At 47.4% G+C, this 18,311-nt stretch overlaps 1 protein-coding gene across 2 annotated transcripts in view; it reads left to right on the top strand.

The window, feature by feature from the left end:
- Positions 1–18,311, top strand: part of GAB2 (GRB2 associated binding protein 2) — a 92,327-nt gene extending 74,016 nt beyond the window's left edge. The window contains exons 3-10 of one of the 2 annotated variants that reach the window (XM_042862488.1): positions 316–556; positions 3,930–4,516; positions 5,686–5,780; positions 6,354–6,633; positions 7,657–7,747; positions 9,476–9,578; positions 10,392–10,517; positions 10,838–18,311. In XM_042862488.1, the coding sequence (XP_042718422.1) occupies positions 316–556; positions 3,930–4,516; positions 5,686–5,780; positions 6,354–6,633; positions 7,657–7,747; positions 9,476–9,578; positions 10,392–10,517; positions 10,838–10,981 (1,667 nt within the window). In that variant the 3' untranslated portion in view covers positions 10,982–18,311. Of the gene's footprint in view, positions 1–315; positions 557–3,929; positions 4,517–5,685; positions 5,781–6,350; positions 6,634–7,656; positions 7,748–9,475; positions 9,579–10,391; positions 10,518–10,837 lie in introns of both variants that reach the window. The other variant, XM_042862487.1, reaches the window with a different exon arrangement.

Here is an 18,311-nt window from a genome sequence, read left to right as displayed (position 1 = left end):
AGCTCTTTCTTCCTTATGAGTTGGCCTGGCATCCCCTAGACATCCTTGCAAGCTGCTGAGGATATGATAAAAAATAATAACATAGGATAAAATGATAAAATACAATAAAATGTGATAAAATATTTATTTTCCTAGTACCAGTAATTGCTTTTGCTCCAAGTGCAGAAGCCTGCTGCTGCATCACTTAGAGCTGTAAGCAAAACCCCACTGACCCTACAAACACGGGAGCCGCATTTAAATAAGGGAATCCATGCAAAATCAAGCCGTGGTGTCTCTGAGTGTTCCCACTCACCACTGTGTTTTCTTCCCACACAGATGCCCTGCGGAGCATCGTCTCCATGAACCATGCACCACGGTCCTCGCCGGCAGAGCTCAGTGGTGCCAACCACCACCTGCTGCGTGAGCGCAAGTCCTCCGCGCCTTCTCACTCCAGCCAGCCCACCCTCTTCACCTTCGACTCCCCCGCCGGCCACCTCCAGAGCACCCTCTCTGCCAGTGCCCCCCAGGATTACCTTTTCCTCCACCAGTGTATGAGCAGAAAGTCGGAAAACGCAAGGTATTGTAACAAATCTCATGGCCAGGCAACGCTGGCGTTGGGCGACTCAACGAGATGGCCCTACTTGAGCAGGGGTTGGATGAGATCATAGAATCATAGAGTCATTATGGTTGGAAAAGACCTCTAAGGCCCAACCAACCTACCACCAGTATTGCCCGCTAGCCCATCTACCTAAGTACTAAATCTATCCTTCTCGTAAACACCTCCACTGACTATGACTCCTCCACCTCCCTGGGCAGCCTGTTTTAATGAAACACCACTCTTTCTGAAAATAAATTCTTCTTCATATCCAACCTGAGCCTCCCCTGGCCCAACTTGAGGCCATTCTCTCTTATCCTTTTGCCAAGATGGACCCAGAGTTCCCTTCCAACCTCAACCCTGTGGTGATTTCCTGAGGTTTTGCAAAACTCAGATGCAGAAAACCCTGAGCAATGGTCTGCTTTTGGAGTTTCCACCAGAGACATTATGGCTTTCCCAGCTTTAACCAGAAAACCCCCAGCCCAGGGATGGGCAGGTTTTGCATCACTCTCCAACTCCAGACACAGATAGTTGCCTTAAATAGGGAAGAGCTTTCTTGGCGTGAGGAGTTTTGGCTGGCGAGAGCAGTGAGGAGGATGCAGGAGAAGTGGCCAGAGCCCAGCTGGCGGGGTGTGAGAGCAGAGCCTGAGCTGCCGCCTCCGCTGGGTTTTCCTGCTGCAGCTGCCTTTCCCTACCAAAAACAACAACAACAAAAAGATGGGGTCAGAAAATTAACTTCAGATGGCGTTAATGGAACAGTGTTTATAAAAAGCCCTCTGATGCTCCAGCTGGAAGGATGTCTCAGAGCCACACTTCAAGATTCCAAACGCAGCCACAGTGAGGAGGAGGAGGGCACAAACACTGATGCTTTGATGGGCAGAGACAAATTGGACCTGAAATAATCACCCTGATTGATGCCCAGTGCACGGGTCAGGCTGCAGGACTACTGGGAATCCCCCCACCCAGCTCTGCTGCTCTCACTTTAATCATCCGTAAAATGAGGATAGTAGTAGCTAATTGGTGGAGGAAGATGAGTTATTAACCCATGGGATACTTCAGATCTTTGCCTGAAAGAACCAAACATCTCACAGGCAGACAGAACTCGGAAGGCAGAAGGGATGCGTTGGCGTTATCACAGCATCACATTTCTTTTTTCCCCACACAAACCCTGTTTCTGAGCGCCATCTCGTGCTGGCTGCAGGAAACAGAGCCTTCACCCTGCACATAATCGGCCCCACTTGAATGATGTTAACTGACATCTCCTAGTTTTTCCCACCAAGCTGACACTTGCCAGGGATTTGCAGCAGGAAAGTTCCCACCTTGGTGAAGGATTCACAATACGGGGAGGTGTTTGTATGGGGCTGATGGAGCAATTTTTTTTTGCTGTGAGCGTATGGTTGAAATGATTGCAAACTAAAACAGTGAAGATTCAGATCTTCAAGAAGGAAAGGTTTTTGGTTGTGTTTTTTTTTTAGTGATAAGGGTAGTGAGGCACTGGAACAGGTTGCCCAGAGAGATGGTGGATGCCCCATCCCTGGAGACATTCAAGGTCAGGCTGGATGGGTCTTTGAGCACCTGATCAAGCTGTAGACATCCCTGTTCATTGCAGGGGAGTTGGACTAGATGACCTTTAAATGTCCCTTCCAACTCTAACGATTCTATGGTTCACATGGTCTCAAAAAGCCTGACCCATGTATGGCCCAAAGGTGACCCAAGTCCAAAGGTCTGATGCCCATGTCTTATGCACATATGTTTGTTCCTTACTGCAGAAGTCACAGCGACATTAGACATGGGGGAAAAGAAAATGAGGATTGTGGGTGCAGAAAGCCAGTCTGCTGGGGCCTGTGGTCCTCTGCAAAAAGTCCCATTGGAGGGAGGAAGAGGGAGAAGTCACAGTGTAGGAAGAGGGAAGAAGCAGCAGGAGGAATGAAACAAGAGGCTGGAGATGGAATTTGCTTTGCCAGAGGGTTCAGAGGAACTCAGTGGAGGAGTGGCAGCTAACAAGTAGTCACTGGAGGATCAGGGTCTCCCATCTTTAGGTCTTCATTCTGTGGGCATGACTTCAAGGCAAATCAAAGAATCAAAGGGAGGGACATATACTGATCATAATGCCCCACTCCCCCCAAGGAATGGAATGTAGATCTGAATGCAGCCCCAAGAATTATTCCTCTCGGACTGCAATCAAGGCTGCAAACTCCAGTTCCCAGCTGGAAACCACTGAGAGTGTAACTGACTTCTTTGGAGCTTGCACCACTCTGTGTGGGGTTCCAGAATGGGGCGTCAGCATCCCTGTCCTGCTGTCCGTACATCCCCACAACCACACAAGTGATTAAACAGAGCCACACTGAAAGGAAGAGAAAAGAAAAACACATCTCCATCCATCACTGGCTTCCTATGGCTCTGAGTGTCGACGGAAGGAAATTGTCTGTTTCAGTAACAAACACCCCTGAATAGGAGATGCATCTTGAGCAGCATGACAGGGTCCTGGGGATGTGCTGGTCTTGTAACACATTGGTTTTAGAGGCTGCTCCCTGCAGGAGTATAGCAAAGGGACCTGATCAGAGCTTTGCAATGAGCAATCTTCCCTCCAGCCCTCCCATAAGGGCTCCATCTCTCCCAGAGAGGTTTTGTTGTCCGCTGAGAGGGTAAGATATAGGTGTTGCCTGGATACTTTGAAAAAATCCCCGTGAAGAATTATTTCAGCCCATCTTGAATGAATTGACACTGTGTAGGTAAGAGTAATCCTTCCTACTTCCTTGGACATGGGTGGCCAGCACATGATGGTGGGGATGATGGTGTGGCTCATTGCAGTATTGTCTTGGATCATTGTCAACTAATGCAAAAATTGCAATTTCTGTCTATCTGAATTAAAGGCACATTGCAGCCTTTAGCCCTGCCATGAAGCTTTGTGTGTGCAGCTCCCACTCATGGCTTTGCTGGGAGGAGGCTGAGGTTACAGGTTGTCCTTGGGCATCCTGAAGATGTTTCATAGAATCATAGAATCATTAAGGTTGGAAAATACCACTAACATCAAGTCCAACCACAGACCCATCCCCACCATGCCCACTAAGCATGTCCCTCAGTGCCCCATCTACACATTTTTTTAACACCTCCATCACTTTCCTGGGCAGCCTGTTCCAACGCATTATGACTTCTTCCAAGAAGAATTTTCTCCTAATATCCAACTTGCTTTGGGACACACTGGGTCCTGGGCAAGCACACTTGAAGGGGTCTGAGGTGTTCTTGTTCCCATGGATTTGGCAATACAGGTTGGGAGGGTAATGAAGAGAGGGAGCAGAGCTCAGTGCTCTCCAGCTCTCTCGCATCTCAGCCCCTTTCTTTCCTTCCTCTGCAGGAGCGCCAGCTTCTCCCAAGCCACGAGGTCCTCCTTTTTCATGCGAAGTGACACGGCTGTCCAGAAGCTCTCACAAGGCAACGGGCACTGCGTGAACGGAGTGGGTGGGCAGCTCCATGGCTTTTACAGCCTGCCAAAACCCAGCCGACACAACTCAGAGTTCAGGGACAGCGCGTACGACCTCCCACGCTCTTTCGGTTCCTACACACACCCCAAGTTGAGCCTCACCAGTTCTGAAACGGATAACGAGGAAGTCTACACCTACAAGACTCCCAGCAATGCCTTATGCAAGGAATTTGGAGAGCTCTCCACAGACTCCTACGATATTCCCACCACCCCGCTGTCCATCTACCAGATCCCCAGGACATTTACACTAGACAAGAACCACAATGCCCTGGCCGTGGCCGCCAGTGACTCGCCCACCATGCCACCCCCACGGCCTCCGAAACCTGGACAGATGGAGCCACGATGGGGCAGCCCACCCCAGCGACCCCAGCCCAGTGAAAGCTTAGGGTTGGCCCCCATGGCAGCCACCATTCCCCGGAGAAACACACTGCCAGCAGTGGAGAACAGCAGGCTGCACCGAGGTGAATTTGGGAACCGGGAGCAGGGTTGGCTTTCTCTTATCTTGAAACCTTGGACAAGGAGGTCCAACTGAGTCGCAACAGAGCCAGGGCAGATGTTGACAAAAGCCAATATGGGAGGCTAAACACAAAGAATCTTTCTCTGGCAAGGTTCTGGCCCTGCTTTTGATATGCAATAGGCTCATGGCATGGAGAGGCACCCCAGGGCTCTGCTCATCCAAGCTGCTCAGCAGGGTGTTATGCTTTGAACTAAAACCCCAAACCTGCTTGTACATGCAGTCCTTCACCAAGATTAGCCATTTTTAGCTTGCTTGTGGTTCAGTTCATAACCAGGGCTACCAGAGCAACACCACTTCAGCCTGGAGGTGTCTCTTCATTTTGCTCACCAGACAGGGAAGTAGTTTTGCATATCGCCCAGACCCAATACCCCCAGTGAGGAAGAGATGCCCTTTCCATTAGCCACCCATGGAAAGTGGAAACTTCTTTCCACCTCATGGGTGGGCCATGGATGAGTGTACCCTTTCTGAACTTTAGTCCTAGTCTTGCAGGGATCAGAGGAGTCTTGGAAAGAACAGTTTCTGCATCTCCTAACCTAGCCCAGTTCATGTAATCATTGGTGGTTCTCAAGCAGATGAGATAGTGCAAAGTAATTTAGAAGGGGAAGTTGGAAAGAAAACGTACAATAAATGATACACACAGCTTCCAGAATTGCATTTTTTATTTTCTTCTACCTAAATACAAACATTTAGACTGAGATCAGAGCCACACTCTACAACATGTAGACAGTAGGTATTCCAGTGCTTAGCACCCCATCTTCAGCCCATCCTCCCTTTAGCAGAAGCTGCCAGCCCTAATGTCTGCCAACGGAGCTGCAACAAAGCTCTCCCTTAACCCAGTTTTGTCTCCATGATCTACCTTTCCTGACATCTTCACCTCTGAGATTCTGCAGTGCTTTGACAGAACCAGGTTAGGTGCGGGCAGCACGGTGATTTGTTGGAGATGATAAATGGGAGAGAGTGCATCAGAGATTCAAAGGATCTGGGATGGCCTTCAAGTCACATCATCACACCAGTGTCTCTTGCCATGATCAGCAGAAATAGATACTGCCTTGCAGGGCCAAGTTGATTGGCAGCTGTGCTGGGATGCTTTGTACATTTGTGGTTGTCTTGCAGCTTCTTCTTGTGAGACGTACGACTACCCCCAGCACGGGGGCAGCAGTGCCATGCAGTCGGTGGAGTCCATGAATGATGGGTACAACTCCTACCTGGTGAGTTGGCTGTTGGGTTGGCCGTTGCTCTATAAGCACTGTTTGGGCCTTTATAGGTTAAGACAGTTCCAGGTGGAGCCTCACAGAAAGGCTTTGTGATCCTAAACCATGGTGACCAGGAGTTAGGCTTCTTCCTGAAAGCCAGGGGTGCTGCTGAGCTGCGTTTTGACACATTGCCAGAGCAGTCTCTTTCGTGATCTTTCTAAAACTTCCTGAGCTGGAAATTAGAGCAGTCTTTCATGTTTTGTTTTAGCCATGGTCAAAGCCCGGGGAAAAATAACTTCCCAGGTTGTTTGCTTTTGCAGATCACTGTGATCGTGAAAGTGCATGCTTGGGTGATGCAAGCCTTTCCCTAAATTTGGGATTCTGCAGTATCTTGAAAGCAGGGAAGGTAGGCCCTCGGTGCAAACTGATGGCCAAGGAGGAGAAAGGCTGTTCATTCCCTCTGTGCTGAGTTGTTAAGGCTGGTCCCACTGATGACTGGGGTGTTTGATGATAATGAAATGAAGGGGTTTGAAGGGTCTCTGAGTGGTGCCTGTTGCTCACAATGTGCTCCCACTTGTCCCACAGCAGGCCAAGGCTGTGGTGGCCCGTTCCCACAGTGCCGACTCCGAGGACAACTACGTCCCCATGAACCCTGGTTCCTCACCCCTGATCCACACTGAGAAAGCCAACGACAACGCCCAAAATCTCTACATCCCCATGAGCCCTGGGCCGCATCACTTCGACCTGGTGGGATTATCCTCAGCCACCCTCCCCATGCATAAAGGAGGGGCCATGGCCCAGTGCCACAGGAGGCTGAGTGAAATCCAGCCCCCACCAGTCAACCGCAACCTCAAACCCGACCGGAAAGGTAAGAATGGATGTTTGTGGGCAAAGCTTTCCCTGAACCCTTCTGGCTACATCTGTCTTCTTGTGCACACTCAACAAAGTCCTTTGCGAGGTCTCATTTGCTACCAGCAGCACAGTCAGATCTTTGGATCTCCCCTTTCCCCATTCCATTCCTCTTTCAAGGGGACTGTGGTGCAACGAAGCTCAAAATACCCATCTCACACCCTTCCTGGCCTTTAAAGGAGATGCACGTGGCAAGCACAACTCTTTCGCTGGCAGCTCTTTCTACACTCCACCCCAAAACCTTCGGGTGGTGGTGGAGTTACCATCCCTGGAGGTGTTGAAGAAACATTTAGATGTGTCATTTAGGGACATGGTTTAGTGGGCAATATTGGTGGTAAACAGACTAGACAATCTTAGAGGTCTTTTCTAACCTTCATAATTCAGTGATTCTATTCAGATCACTCACATTTCTCTTACTGTTTCCTACTGATGAGTTCTCAGCAGCTCTTCCCTCAGGGCTTTACCTGCACCCATATCACCACCTTGACCCTTGCTCAGCCCATTCAGGGTATTTTGGTCCCAGCTCAGGAGGAGGGCTCCCATCATTAGAATGTCAGCACCTAACTCAACCAGCACGCTAGATGAGGGCTGGGACCGCAGCACAGCATTCTTTTCTTCCACTTAATAACCCACCCATGATGAGGAAAGCTTTCAGGTTACTCTGTAGATTTCCTTTTCGAATGTCTGTGGGCAAGTGCTCTAGCCAGAAGTTGATCAGTGCTGGTGTTTTCCAGCTGTGTTGAGGCATCAGAACTCCCTTATGAGACACATTCCCCTTTTGGGGCCATCCATCCAGCTCTGAGCTGTGAGTTAGAGGGAGCAACTGACCTTTTCTCCCTGGTCTCAGCATAAATGACAGCAGAGGTCTTTGATTTGTCATCAGCAAGGAGGACTAATGTGCGAAATGGGAAACAACGAGTAAATTTTAGGAGATTATCCCCTCTCATGTTGGTTATGATCTGAATAAAAACTTTTATCCCAGCAAAGCCATCACCACTGGACCTGAGGAACAACACTGTCATCGATGAGCTTCCCTTCAAATCACCAGTGACAAAATCCTGGTCCAGACCAAGGTGAGTAGTGGTTGGGTATGGTGCATACTCAAGTTTCCCCAAAAGATGGGTGATCTTTCATCTTTATTTTTCCTTTGTTGATTTTAGAAACAGTGGCTGCAGAGCTGGGTCATGTCTTGAAAATAGACAAGCAGCTGTATTAAGCTGAAAGTCCACAGTGCACAACATCTTCATCCATCAGGGATCAGTAGGAGCTATCTGAGAAGAGGATTAAAATTGGGAATTTATTGAGTAATTATTTCCTAAAATCTCCTGCCACACCAGCTGATTTGGGGCTTGGGGATTTCTTTGGTCACATCATGGCCAAACTTTGGGACAGATTGAGGAAGAGGAGCTTCTCTCTTGGAGTCCTTGTGAACTCCATCCAAGTGTTGGGAGAGCCAGAGCCACATTCCCCACATCACAGCCAGTGACAGGAAGACAAATGGGTTTAGGTTAGGATTTCACATGAAAGCCCAGAATGTGGCTAATTAAGATCCCTTGGAAACATTTTGGGATCTGACATTGCCACCACAGCTCTGTGGCTCTGATGCAAGACCTGCAGTCCATCATGACTTGTGACATGGCCAAGCAACCCCAGCTCAACTGCAGTAGGGGCACAGAACCAATTTCAGATCCAGCTCATCCCCAGAAATTCTGCTTTGGTCTAAAAATGCAGGGTGAGACACACAGGGTTTGACTCAGTTGTGTTTTGATTGCCTTGAAAGCAAAGTCTAGCCTGGAGGAAGTCTGCAAAATGAAACCAAAGCACTTCATAGCAAAGTCTGCCAGCCAGAAATAACAGGATTCGCACAGCTCCAGTTCTGCTGCTAATTCTCAGTCTGATGTTGTCCAATGAAAGGAAGAAGCCAGGTTTGGCTGTTATGACTCTTGTAATAAATTGGATTGTGTGGAGACTGACTGCAGGGCATGAGCACTGTGTGCTGAAATCACTGCACCAGGAAACAGCACACAGACTTTGACTGACAAGATGCCTGACCCCGTAGAAGCTAATGGATTTTTCCCTTATCAGTTAATCATATGACCCTGCCTTTACTGCAAAGCAACAAATAGCTTTTTAAGACACGGGCTTCAGTGCCAGATGCTGATTGCATTATGTTATTCTCCATAATTAGATCTGGCCAATTGAAAACAAGGCAACGCCTTGCAGATTTTTTTCAGTCAAAAAATTCAGATGGGGCCCTGTATGGTCCTAAAGCCTGGAGCTGAAAAGGGGCTAGAGATGAGAAGCCTGCTGAGGATCTCCAGGGAGGCTGCCTGTGCATCCTCCCCAGTGAAATACTTCCCATGAGATGAAAGAGTTTATGGAGCCTGATTTGTGCAGCTGATTGCAGGAGAGTTATGGATGTATTCAGAGAGGTGGGGATGCCCCGTCCTCGGAGACATACAAGGTCAGGCTGAACTGGGCTCTGAGCATCTGATGGAGCTCTGGGTGTCCCTGTTCGTTGCAGGGGAGTTGGACCAGATGGCCTTTAATGGTCCTTTCCAACTCAAATGATTCTGTGATTCCCTGATATTTAAAAAGTTCTAGGAAGGGAAAAAAACAAGAAGATCAAACCCAGTGTTGAGTTGACCCATGGGACAGTCAGATTGGAAGACCCCCAATACGCCCAGCTCTTCTCCATCACCCACTGTGAGCCCTGGAAGAGAAGAGGTGCAGCTCTCTTCCACCTCTCCCCAGCCATGCTCCTGCAGCCATCATTAACACGTTGAACCTTGTCCTTACAGCCAGACCTTCAACGCCGGCTCTTTGCAATACTGTCGACCTGTCTCCTCCCAGAGCATCACCAGCACTGACTCAGGAGACAGTGAGGAGAACTACGTGGCAATGGTAAGGGCCTCCAGCTAGGATACGTGGTCCTGGCAGGACAGGACCATTCCCCAGTGCTGCAAACACATTCCTAGCTCATGACGTGGAAGCACCACAATGATTCCGATAGCATCATGATGGATGTAGTGTGCATCCTTACATAATCCCCACATGCACAAAACAGTGGCTTTTGTTCCTGATCTGATACATCCTACTGGGGTTTTAACTCCATATGAGAGCAGGAACACGCATTACCTACTCTGCAAGGAATTAAGAGGGGATAAAAACATCTAGGGCGTATTTTCCTAATTGAGTTCATTTTTTTTTTCAGGGTTTTTTTCCCCACTCACGTCATATTTGTGCGGAGGGCAGGGGCTATCAGAGCACAGCAGGGAGCGGCACTGCTCACAGGGAGGGGCTTTGTCTCTCTTAGCAAAGCTGCTGACTTGAAGCATATTTTTAAGGCTGTTGTAACTGAGGGGGCTGAGCAGAGATCCCAGCACTGTGTCCACTGAGGAGTGGCTCCCAGGAAATGCTGGAGCTGACTGTCTCATGTCTGGCACGTGAATAAAGTCAGCGTGGGGCAGCAGAACTGCCGTGATGCAACAAATCCACAGCACACATTTATATTTATTATCCCATACGTAACCCAGTCCCCAGCAGTTCTGCAGTTCTGGTTGCTGTAAGCAATGAGGGAGCATCTTCAATTTAGGACCTCTTTTGGAAGTGCCACTGAGGCATTTCTTTGCCAAATTTGTGTTAATTCCTTTATAATTATTATTATTTCTTCCCATTTTAATGCTTGTTATCTCTCCTGTCTCTTCCCTGCATTAGCAAAACCCCATTTCTGCTTCTCCTGTTCCTAGTGGCACCAACAGCCCAGCGCCTAAAAAGAGTTCGGGTAGTGTGGATTATCTGGCCCTGGACTTCCAGCCAAGCTCACCAGGGCCACACAGAAAGGTACTGGGGATTTTCTAAACTTCTGATTAAAAGCAATGCTAAGATTTTTCTGTGTCTCTGTAAGAATTCTTGAGATCTTACAAGAAAATGAGCAAGATGTGACCCACGCTCCAGAGTTGGTGAGAAGGCAGAAAACTGGGTGCTGGTTTGACCATCCCATCATCCCATCACACTGTGGTCTCGTGCAAGAAAGCTGCAGAACAGACCAAAATCTCTCACCCTAAACCATTCAGAGGGAGGGTGATGGTCTATTTGGGAGGATGGGAGTTGATGGCTGCTGATGGATAACCAGCCGGTGGCTGTCTTTCTCCTCCCCACAGCCCTCCACCTCATCGGTTGCCTCAGATGAGAAGGTTGACTATGTGCAAGTGGACAAGGAGAAGACACAGGCGCTGCAGAGCACCATGCAGGAGTGGACTGATGTGCGGCAGTCCTCAGAGGCCACCAAGAGCACCAAGCAATAGTGACAGGGCAGATACCTAACAGGCAAATGTCCCAGGGGTTCTTCCAGCTTGGGGCACCACCAGACTTCCAGCTCCATTTGGACTGGATTTCTCTAAAACTGCTGTCTGTGGAGGGGAGGGGTTCTTTATTATCGTTTTCTTTTAAGACAAAAGAAACTTAATTGCAGAGGAAGACTTGGCAGATACTGTTTGCCAGTGATAAAGGTCAACTATGTTAGTTGGCTGGGTTTGTGCTTTAGCTGCTGAATGCACCATCCAGGAACTTTGACGTAGCAATACCAGGTTCCACCTTACACATTTGTTGCTTAGAGTTATTAAAGCCACCTTTTATATGCTAATATCATCTTTCCCCTTCTTCTTCCATACAACGCCCATAAACCATGCCATTTAGGCTTGGCAGCATCTCTTCCAGGACATCATTCCCTAGCACCAGATCTCTCCTCTTTATGGTTGCCCTCTTGTCTGCCTCCTCTCAATCCCAAAACTGAGCAAAGACCATTCCTCTTTGACTTTATTTTCATCATGCCATCTGTTGTAAATAGTAATGTGTCCAAAACCTCTGATAGTTTTTCTCATAGTGGGACAGTCTCTGTGTTTCTGGTAGTGATTTGTAATTGTGACAAGCTCAAAGAGCTTCCAGACTGCCTTGTTGAGCTGGCTTTGCAGTCCAGGACTTGCCCCACCATGCATACATACACCAGCATGTGTTCACAGACATTTGCATGCATGCAGGAACACCCAGGTGTGATGGAGTGTCTTTTGTGGTTGACTCTCAAAGTCAGTGGGTTGGAGAGGTTGGCTTTGGATGGCAGAATGTCAGTCTTTCTGAAGCCAATTGCCTGTGAATCTGGCCCTAGAAACCAAAATCGACCTTTTGTGGCACGAAAATAAGCCTAGTGAAGATGAGTCCCCATCATGAGAAGCTCTGTATGAGGCATCCAGAAAGGCTATGGGATCCCTGTGTACCTGGGCTGATGTGAAGTTGAGTGATAAGTGGGAGGCAGGAGGAGATGTAGGGACCAGGAGAAGGCAGGTGCTGTACCTCAGAGGTCAGACTTGGGTGAAGTGCCCCTGTGGGCTGTAACTTGGGGGAAAGGAGTGGAATAACTGAAATGTTGGTCAGTGGTGAGGCCTTAGGCTTGGAAAGATGCTGATCAGAAGAAGCAGGACAGGGTGTTTCAGTATTAAATTTATCGCAGCATACAGCTGGTTCATGCTGGAAACAAAGGGTTGGTCTAAATATTTTTCTCCATCTTTGGTGATACCTCTTTGATACAAACAGGACTTTGTGATGGTAATGATCCCAGGCTCTGATAGTGGATGGGAAGCTGCTGTTCCACTGCCTGCATCTTTGACACATCCAGGCTTTGGGATTGCTCCCCAAGCAGCTGCCGCACACAGAGAGTAGAGAAGGAAGAGGCAGCTTATTGCAAAGATAATAACTCATGATCTCATGAAAACAGGAAGAACTAATGATTGCCATGGAGCTGCCTGATTGCCAGACAGCAAGCACTGACACAGATAAACAGACCGACTGCAAATTGAGAGCTAAACAAAAGGCACATTAGAAGGATTAGGTAATAGCATTTGCTAAACAGCTTGAGTTATTCTTTCTTCAAGATGAACCCCTCCCAGCAGCAGGGGCTCTACTTCCCACAACCACCACCAAGAAAAGCAATCATTTCTATTAATTATTGATGCTTAAGCATTAACACATTTGTTTAATCTTGGCCTGAGTTTGGAAAGGTCCAGATGCATCTCACATGGGTATAGGATGCCAGACCCTTAAAGGCTAGGCTCTGCCTGGTAAAATAAGCCTCCAGTTTCCAACACCAGTTGATATTTTCCTCTGCCTTGCCATGAAATGGGAGGATATCAAGGGAAAAGCTCTGATGACCCTTTTAAGACATTGCAGTGTTGGGCTTTTACAAGAATAATGGAGCAAATATCCTCATGCTTATGGTAAAAATAATGATCATCTAGGAGAGAGATGAGAGAAGTCCCAAAGGGGAAGATTAACACAGCCAGATGCTTTGTGAAGACCAGGGCCTGTGCCTCTCATTGAAGACTTGCACGCTTGCATGGTGAGATAATGAAATGAAGAGCAGAGTGCAGTGCTTCATCTTTCTATAGCCCCTTTCATCACCACTTCTCAGGGGAGACAAAACATTGGGTCTGGTCCAGAGCCCACTGAAGTCACTGTAAAGACTCCCATGGAGCTCAGTGAGCTCATTAAGAGGATATGGGGAGATCTTCTGGTCTTGGGTGCCTGAGACACGAAGGAAAAGCCAGTCCCATGGATCTGGTGTGCAGTGACCTGGCTGGAAGTGAGCTCTGCACAGTGCTGAAAGGCAAGGAACTTGGCTTTCCTATTTCATCCTCCAACCTGCCATATACAAAGGAAGATCAGGTTGAGGAGGAGGGGTTATGACGTACACTGAATGTACTTCCCTGTCAAAATCACGCTGTTTGCCTCCTAAAATGCAGCCATCTCTGGGTGGATTGCAGCTGAAACTTCAGAAATAGCCCTTCATGTTGCTTAGGATCTCTTGCAATTACGATTTAGATGAAACTGAGCCAGCTTCAGGCCAAAAAAATCTTGAGCCGCGCCAAAAGCATAAAAAAATCAAGTTGTAATTTGCATTCAGATCTTTTTCTTCACTTTTCTGACCCAGTGCATTAGATATGTATCCAGCTGTTTGGAGCTTGGTCAGAAATTTGTGTCTTCTACCTCATGTGAGGCTGGGAGATGGGGAGCTCAGCAAATCTTTCTGATGGTGCAGTTGTTTGAGAAGCAAACCAGGGTTGGGATGCAATTTTGCACTGGGACTAGGTGCATCTAGTGCCCACTTCCATGTTTAATCCGAGGTGTTAAGATTAGGAAAGCATAATCAGTACTAAACAGTACTGTAGAAAATAATCCTTTTTCTCCACGTCCCACAGATGCTGACATTTCTTCATGGGCAGACCAAAAGCAGCTATTTCACAACTGCTGCTTACTATCCCTACCTTGCTTTGAGGTCTTTATTTCTCCTGAAACAGAAATACTCCTACATTTTTTTCCTGCTGAGCATCGAGCAAGTGGCTCCTCCATACTAAGCAGCAACTCCTTGATTCCATCCATGCCTTGCCGTGTCGACGTGGCTGTGCCTGCCCCTGTGTAATCAATTGCTGTGGTGGAAATCATCATCCCTGCCTATTGCTGAGCTGATTACAGCAGTCCCTGATGATTAATGTTTGAGCAGTATTTAGTCTTAGACTGTATTGAAAAGCAGCTGGCTTAATTACACGGACTGCCAAGAACTTTGTCCCGAAGGCACTGAGTTTATCACATCCACTCTATACTTGGATGCTGAAGTACGACAGATTCTTTTGTTAGCAATAGGCATTTTAGGAAGCTGAGAACACTGCTAATGATTCATTTTAATTGCTGGCAAAAGATTTGACTTGAGTCCTTACGTCAGAGCCTCCTCTTCAGCTATACAATCTCATTTATGACAAGGGATGTGCTTTTATGCGTGTGTGTGCTCATGGAGGAGAGTTGACCGTAGGACAGGCATCATGATCTCAGTTTTTGGTTTTATGAAGTATCAGAGCCATGTCAGAAATCTTCCCAAGATTTAAAGCTACTAATTTGGTGGGTTTAGGGGCAGAAATTTCCAAAAACTGTGTATTTCTTTCTGTGAGTTTGCAACTGCTGTTCACAACCCCTCTGTCTCGTGAGATATACGAGTTGTCTTTGAACTGATTTGCAATGACTTGACATTTGAGTGTTCAGTGAGAAATAAATTTCCATCTCTAAATGGATGCCAGGATGAAATCTAGTTTCAAATATAAGAAAATATGTGTGTGTGCAGACTGTGCTGGGACAAAGCTGACTGACTGGCAGATGGGGCTACATCTGAAGCTGGCACCAGAAGGTGGCCAAGGCTTGGGTTGACTGGGAGATAACTGGGATGAGTTTGGAGCCAGGGCCACCAGCCACTGAAGAGGGTTGTACATGGGTTGAGAGGAGAGAAGGTAGGGGTGTTTGCCAGCAAGATTTGAGTCTTGGTCTCCAAAACTTCATTTGGCACGAGTCTCGTGTCAGATCAGCAGAGACCTGTGGGTTGTGAAGAGTTTTTCTCAGTAAAAGCCATGGGGAGCCATAAAAGCTCCCCTCCCACCACTCTCAGGAATTATTCAGGGCACTTCACCCTTGGGGGAGTCATCCTGCCCGACATTCAGGAATCCCAATCAGAATCACAACAAAAAGTGTGGTGGGGACCCAGCTGTGCTGGTGGACACCTGGTTCTGGGGATCCCTTGGTTCAATCATTGGGAAGCGATGCTGTGGCTTGACAGCACGTGAAGAGGATGTGCTGTCTCTGTCCTTGGAGACCAGAATGGATCAAGTCCTGAACAAATGGGTTGGACCTGACAGCTGCCCTTGCTCGAAGCAGGGAGTGGAACTGGAGATATCCATTCCCCTTGATTTACCTTGAGACCCTACTGCTGGAGCAGGGGCTCCTACATGTAAGGGAAAAGGAAAAACACCTAAATGCTATAGCATCCTCAACAGGGCCAGGACCTCTTCTCTGGGCATGAGTGACCTCAGTCCCTAAGGTCATATACAATGGTGAAGTGGCCTAACCCACACTGAGGCCATCCCTTGCACCTGGGATAAGGTTGACTAGATCAGGCCAAGTCATCTAGGATATGGATACACAGTCTGAGCCACTGGAAAACAGCTTGAAGCCAAAATTTGACATTGACATTGACCCTCCTGAGCCCCACCTGCATCCCTGCATCCCAGGATCCCACTCCCTTGAGTGTACAAGAAAGAGTTGGCTCCATCTGGCCACCCATGGTGCATTGGCTTGGATAGAGTTGATTGTTTTTGTAGTACCTTGAGTAGTTTTTCTTTCATAGTACCTGGAATGGTGCTATGCTCTTGATTCATGATGAAAACAGTATTGATAACACACTGATGCTGTTATCAGATGTTGCAGAGCAGTGCTTGCTCAGAGTTGAGGAGGACTTTTCAGCTGCTTGTGCTGCCTTACCAGTGAGGAACATGGAGGTGTACAAGAAGCTGGGAGGGGACACAGATGGGACAACTGGCCCAGAGTGGCCAAAGGGACTTTGCATACAGTATGATGCCATGCCCAGCAATAAAGCTTGGGGAGAAATTTGAATTTTCCAGAGCTGCCATTGCTCAGGGACCAGCTGGGCATTGGTCAGTTGATGGTGAGCAGCTGCATCATGCAAATTTTCTTCTCATCCTTTTTCAAAAAACTTGTTCAACTGTCTTTCACTTCTAACTTTTGCCCTTTCAATTATCTTTCTCCTTTCCACTGAGAATGAGTGAATGAGCAACTGTGTGGTGCTTAAATGCCTGCCAAGGTTAAACCATCACATGGGCTCTGATGGGAAGATGTTTAGATAAACTGAGTGCTGACAAGGGGACCCAGAGAGGGTTTGGCTCTCCTCCATGGGGATCTCCAGAAGCCCTTGGATGTAGGGCTGGACACCCTTTTCTGGGTGTCTCTGCTGGGGTAGGGATGGGCCAGAGGTACACAGAGACTCCTCCAGCACCATGATTCTAATACTGTGATTCTGTGAAATAGCTCCACAGGTCCTGGCTGATCTCCTTAGTCTAGGAAGGGAAGAAGTGGGTGTTTCTCTTAAGTCGTATTTATATTGCACTGACATTTCCCCAGGTGGCGATATTGCTTTTCCATGTAAAAGTTGATAGCTCCACTGTGTATCATACTGGAGGAATACTGTCAGTATGAGACCAGTGCAGTTGGACTGTGCCTATTAGAGAAGCCCTATTTGCAATGGGAAGGGCAAAAAAAAGAGCCTAACTCCAGTCAGATCTGGAGCCAAAGGACATGCATGGCTACCAAAAAGCCAAGCAAATCTGAGAGACCACTCCAGCAGCAAATCGCAAGGCGGAGGCAGGGCTGTGTACACTTATGAGTTCTGCACAGTCTGAAGCAGTCCATCCCTCTGTCCGCTCGTCCTTAGTGTCCAATCCTTGTTCACAGCTCCTTGAGAAGTGCTGTTAATCAGATTCCTGCCTCAGTGGTTTCTCTTGGAGAAGAGCCAATATGTAGCAAGGTGTCACCAGCCAACTTACCCTGAGCCTTGCTTAACACGCTGTGCCCAAATTTCAACATGTTCTGGAGCAGGAGCTGGGCCCCGTGGCTCCATCTCTTGAGCTGAAATTGCTTCTTGATGGGCTTGCTTGCAATCAGCAGACTCTTAATTTTCAATGCTGGCTATTTCTAAGATAACATGTGCATTTGTAGGCCACTGGATTGACTAGAAGGGCCATCCTTTTATTGTTGTCTTTCAGGTGACGCCGCATTTTATCTTCAGGTGGGCCCAGGAGGTTCATTTTAAACTAACTCCCACTTTCAGGCTGTAAAATGAAGATTACAATCTTAGTACTTATTTCCCCATCTCACAGGAGCATGGTGAGGTTTAATTAGTTGACATCACAATTGCCACGTCCAGCATCATACATGACGTTGCTCTGCAAAACTCACTGAGAACCTCATGTATAATTGCCAATGGGAAAAGGAACACTTGCTGGGGCTTTCTTCTGAGTGAGGGAATGGGAGAAAGAAACATTTGCACAGTTTTGGTGTTGTGCTCCCTCACAGTCCCCAAAAATACCACATTTAATTTGGGAGCCCATAGGACGCAGTGCCTGAAAGCATCGTGGAGAAAAGGGCTCCAAGGGAAACACGTTGATGAATCCCATAGGGCTAGGGCAAACCTTTAGCATTAGTGATGTCCCACTCAGCTCTTGGTGAAGTCAGCAGTGACTTTGAGCATCATTGGGTGGGAGTGGACCCAGCCAAAGTAGAATAGTTTTTGCCATTTGTATCTTAACCTGCAGCAAGGGCAGGTCAAAGCCCTGGCTTTGAAGCAGGGATGTGTTGTGTGTTTCAAAGCCTATGACTGTTCTGAAAATGGAGGATTGCTTTTTCATTTTGTAGAAGGAAGGACAAGAGTAATCTGTGGCAAACTGTACAGTACATGTCTTCTTGTGGTGTCGCTGTTGGAATGGTTATGAAGTTTTCAAATCACTGTGGACAGCTAATCACTTAAGTTAATTAATTTATTCTTTACGGTTTGTTGTCGTCTTTTTTTTTTTTTTAATGTAATTGGAAACAATTATTTATCCTGTAAATCAGTCTTGAGTGAAACCTAGATAATTCCTTTTTTTTTTTTGCTGTTAATAAACATGGTACATGACTGATGTGAAAGTGATCTCGTTTTTAAGTACTGTATATGCAGGGGAAAAGAAGCAAGAAAATAAAAGAATGATAATAAAA

This window comes from Lagopus leucura, unplaced genomic scaffold (genome assembly GCF_019238085.1).
Source record: "Lagopus leucura isolate 7727_CA_CO unplaced genomic scaffold, USGS_WTPT01 Super-Scaffold_702, whole genome shotgun sequence".
NCBI classification, from domain to species: Eukaryota; Metazoa; Chordata; class Aves; order Galliformes; family Phasianidae; genus Lagopus; species Lagopus leucura.
Note: the sequence above shows the minus strand (reverse complement) of the source record. Positions and strands in the feature narration are given on the sequence as shown.